This window comes from Buceros rhinoceros, unplaced genomic scaffold (assembly GCF_000710305.1).
Source record: "Buceros rhinoceros silvestris isolate BGI_N320 unplaced genomic scaffold, ASM71030v1 scaffold17243, whole genome shotgun sequence".
NCBI classification, from domain to species: Eukaryota; Metazoa; Chordata; class Aves; order Bucerotiformes; family Bucerotidae; genus Buceros; species Buceros rhinoceros.
Window position 1 is genome coordinate 23720 of NW_010403192.1, and position 4015 is coordinate 27734.

The following is a 4015-nucleotide window of genomic DNA, read 5'->3' on the forward strand; positions in this document are numbered from 1 at the left end:
CGAAAACCATACGCCTCAAAACACCTCGTGAAAGGAGAAAAGGGAAACCAACAAACAGTAGGTTTGATGGCTCGCCCTCACGCCAGCGACATTAAGGACTCGACTCCTCAGGCTCAGGGCAATCACCCCAGAATTAAGCAGCAGGAGCGTACGCGTCACCCGGTACCGAGGCCTTTGCCAAGGGATCGAAGAAATTAAGTGATACCGCGAGCAACGTGCAGTTAAAAGCAACAAAAGCTGCGCACAAAGCGTTAAACCCCGACACGAAGCCATGGAACGAGCCTTACCAGCCCATCGCAATTGCTGATGGCGACAGAAGCTCCGGGGACGTCCGTGATGTCTCCCACGTACACGCAGTTGGTCCACAGCGGCTCCCGTTTCCACAACCTCTCCGCAGCGCTCCCAGCCCGACTCGCGTTCCCACCATGGCCTCCAGGTTCCACAGAGTCTTCGTACCACTCCACCACGGCCTCGGGAGCCACCAAGCGAGCATTGGGTCTCAGCCGGAGGTGGAATTCCCTCCCGAAGGCGGTGACGTTAAAATACAGCTGCCGGGGGCTCTGGGGTACCTCCCGCGGTGAGCGGCGCTGGTGAGTTGCCGAAAGGATGTTGGAGACGTAGCTTCCGTCGGCATCGGTACTGATGGGAATCACTAACCCGTAAGGTCTCGGTTGGCTCCTCCGTAACTCTGCCAAGAGAAATACCCCAAACCAAACGCAGATTAGCACGAGGGCACGGAACCAGCTGGAAGAGCAGATGTGCAGCTACGGAAGTGTGCCTCACCAGAACAAAGGGCGAAGGCAACGAGGCCACAGGCCGCTGCAGCGGCTCTTTTGGGCTGTGCTCATCCCGAGAGCACTCTGGGGGCAGCTCACTGACCACGCAACACCCCGCCACCACCGCGTGGCCAGGCTTGACATCAGACGCCGTGCGTGCAGGACCCCTCTCCCTCACACCTCCCCTTCCAAACTCCCCAGCCGAGGATTCCTGTGGTTAGGAAAATGCTTTGTACTGCTTTTACCGAGAGGGCTTTCACAACTGTGTTCATAAACTTACAGAGAAAACCCTGAAGTGTTCAGAAACCCACAGATTTGTACCTGCACGGTGAGGCCAGACAAGGTTGTGGGCAACCAGTTCCTAGCAGAAGTGATCCCGTCCCCCAGAAAGCCTCTTGCTCCTGAAAATAGCACCATTAACCTAAGAAAATAGCTTTCCCCCTCTCTGCTCTTCGGAGGCATTGATGAGAAAAGAAGGAATTCCTCCCTTGCTCTTCCCTTCCCGAGAGAACCGGCTAAAGCAGCACCAGGGTGATCTCACTGGCACTTTTCATTTCAAAATCTCCACGCCTAGGTCCCGCTACCACTAAGCGCCACTGAGAACTCCTCAAATAAATACACTTAATTAAATGAGCTCAGCGTTCCCCGCTCCCAGTGCGGATCACGCCTGAACTGGGAATTAGCAGAGAAGAAGCTCGGTAGCCTGCTCAGCTCTCTCCTTAGAGCAGGGACCGAATTAAAACTCATTTTTATTAATTAGACACCCTGAACAGGCGACAGAGCCGCGGGGCTGCACCTCCTATCTGGGTCACAGGAAGAACTGAGATCCTCCCGTCCGCTGCGACTCAGCGATGAGATTCCTCCTTCTACCTCGCCGAGAGCCTCTGTGGCTTTTTTCATTTCCAAGCAGGACGTGCAGTGCCAGAGACCACAGTCTGCTCGTGAAATCCTGCGTCCGCCGCACAGCCCGGGAGCTGCTTCGCGCGTCTCGCAGCGGCGTTCCCGGCTCGCAGGGGCAAAACCCCAAGTTATTTTGCGAATCACTACAACAGCCACAGGAAGGTGGGACCGAAGGATGGGAGAGAAGAACTGTCAGGGTTTTGAGTCAGCAGAAGCCTTTTGCGGCGCCTCGAAATGCTGAGCTAGAGGAGGAAATGCCTTTTGTTCAAAGGCAATTAAAATTCTATGTGACGTGACTGGATGCTGAAGAAACCGAAGCTCCTCCGCTGACTTGTGTTACCCTTTTTCCACAGCCAGCAGGGCCTTCGCAGGGGCTGTGCCAGCTCTAGGTGTTCCCTTTCCCCCGCTGAAGCGGCAGAGCTGACCTCTTCTGCTCATTCAAGGCTCGCAGCAAGGACCAGAGAAGAAACACAGCACAAGGCAGAAAGTGCTTAACTTCACATTTTCCTCATTTTTCTCATCTGGCTTTCAACTGCTGCTCCAGTTGCACAACGTTTAAGTTGAAAGGAAGCACTTAAGAACCGACATTCCATTCTTTCATCGGGTGCCCTCCCTGAAAAGGGCCGTCCGCCCTTTTTCCCCCTCAAATACACCCGAAACTGAAGCATTAACACCCCTGGCTCGCAGCAGCTGCTGCCTGGGTCCCTCCTAACCGCCCTTCGCTCCGTATTTGCTGCCTTTAGGTGGCAGAAATGCCCAGAGAGAAGGACAAGATAGCAAAGGGGGATGGATTCCTTGAGAATTCCCACCCAGCTGCGCAGGGACGCAGCCACACCATACAGCGCAGCACCGGACGCTGCAAGCCGGGGCAATAAAAGCAGCAGACAGCAAGGAGAGAGGCTCGGCAGCGCACCTCTCTGCAGCGCCCTCGCCCCTTTACCTCGCTGCCAACTTGTCCCAGGGATACAGACAGCTCAAGACATTCCTTGCGGTTATTTTCACAGCCTCTGCTTTCATTTCTCCTAAGTGACTTTGCAGGCTTCGAGACCAGAGGAGCTGCTGACAGCAGCCAGCCCTGGGCCAAATCAGAACACGCACCCCCCGTGCGAAGGGACACTCAGGAGGGACTTAGGAGCTGGACAGCCCGTCTGGGGACGGGCCTGGCAATGCCGTTTTACTGTTGTCATCAACACGGGGTGCCCCGCTCACCCTCTGCCCCGCAGCACCGTCTCTCTCCTGCGGTTATTGTGCTCCTCAAACGTTCCCGACTATGCCGGGGCCAGGGAGGAAAGGAAGAAGTTAAAGGACAAGAGGGTTTTTTCCAGATGAAAGAATTTTGTCTGATGTAGTGTATAATTTGAAAGGCACGTTCCTGTGTAGCTTATGGTTTCTGAAATCCAAATACAATCCACTGCTGCTGGAAATGACTAGAAATAAAGCACAGGGTCAGCATACCGCTGGAAAAAAGTCTGCTTGCCAGTGGGGCTGAAATGTACCTAACCGCCTTGGCTCCCATTATTCACTGGTTGCGGCAGAAAGCAACCCAAGCCCAGAAGGCGGCAGCGCCAGACCCGAAACTGAGACAAGCCCTCCAAAATTTAAAGAAATACTTGAAATTCTTTTCTGAACAAAAACCTCCCAGCAAAACCTGACCCAAAACCTCAGAACTGGAAAGAGGCTGGCCTGGGGTCCATTCCCACTGCCACGGCTCCTCCAGAGCACGCTCGCACTCGACAGCTGGTTGTTGAAGGCTCATTTCACACCCGGGTAAGCTCAGGAGCATCTTGGGTGGAGACCAGCGTCTAAGACCAGTGTCTAAAGCCAGGTCCCCGCAGCCCCTTCCACCCCACGGAGCTAAATGACCCGCTACCTGAGCACATGAACCTCACTGCCTTTATTTCTGTTTCGAGGGCAGCAGTAGCAGTTGCAAAGACTCACCTATCTGGATCTGTTGTTCTTCACCAGCCTGCAGGAGAGAAAAGAAACACGGGCACAAAGCTGTTAGTGATGTTACCCCGCGACATGTGACAGCAGAGTGCTTCAAGAAGGCTGAAAAATGACTTGCTGTGTATTGCACCTTTTTTTTTTTACCGTTTCTGCTGTTGGTTGCAGGGATGGCATAAATCCCTGACTGAAGCGAGCAGCTCCACCACTACACTACCAGGGTATAACACGAACGGGGCTGCTCAGAAACCTTCGCTCTGCGCCCCCCGCTCCGTATATCGTGTCAATGTGCCACAAAGTGACTTCAGCGGCCAAGGAGAGGTGGCGGCAGCGGGGAGCATCCCGCCAGCCCTCCTCCCTCTCCACGCCGGGGACCCGGGAAGCACCTCCCCGGG

General features: G+C 54.7%; 1 protein-coding gene across 1 annotated transcript in view; it reads right to left on the bottom strand.

Moving 5' to 3' along the window:
- Nucleotides 1-3642, bottom strand: part of LOC104490613 (A disintegrin and metalloproteinase with thrombospondin motifs 3-like) — a gene marked incomplete at both ends in the record, with an annotated part of 16732 nt that extends 13090 nt beyond the window's left edge. Inside the window, 2 exons of the mRNA XM_010132922.1 lie at nucleotides 288-688; nucleotides 3615-3642. Of these exons, the coding sequence (XP_010131224.1) occupies nucleotides 288-688; nucleotides 3615-3642 (429 nt within the window). The remainder of the gene's footprint in view (nucleotides 1-287; nucleotides 689-3614) is intronic.
- Between the last annotated feature and the right edge of the window lie 373 nt (nucleotides 3643-4015).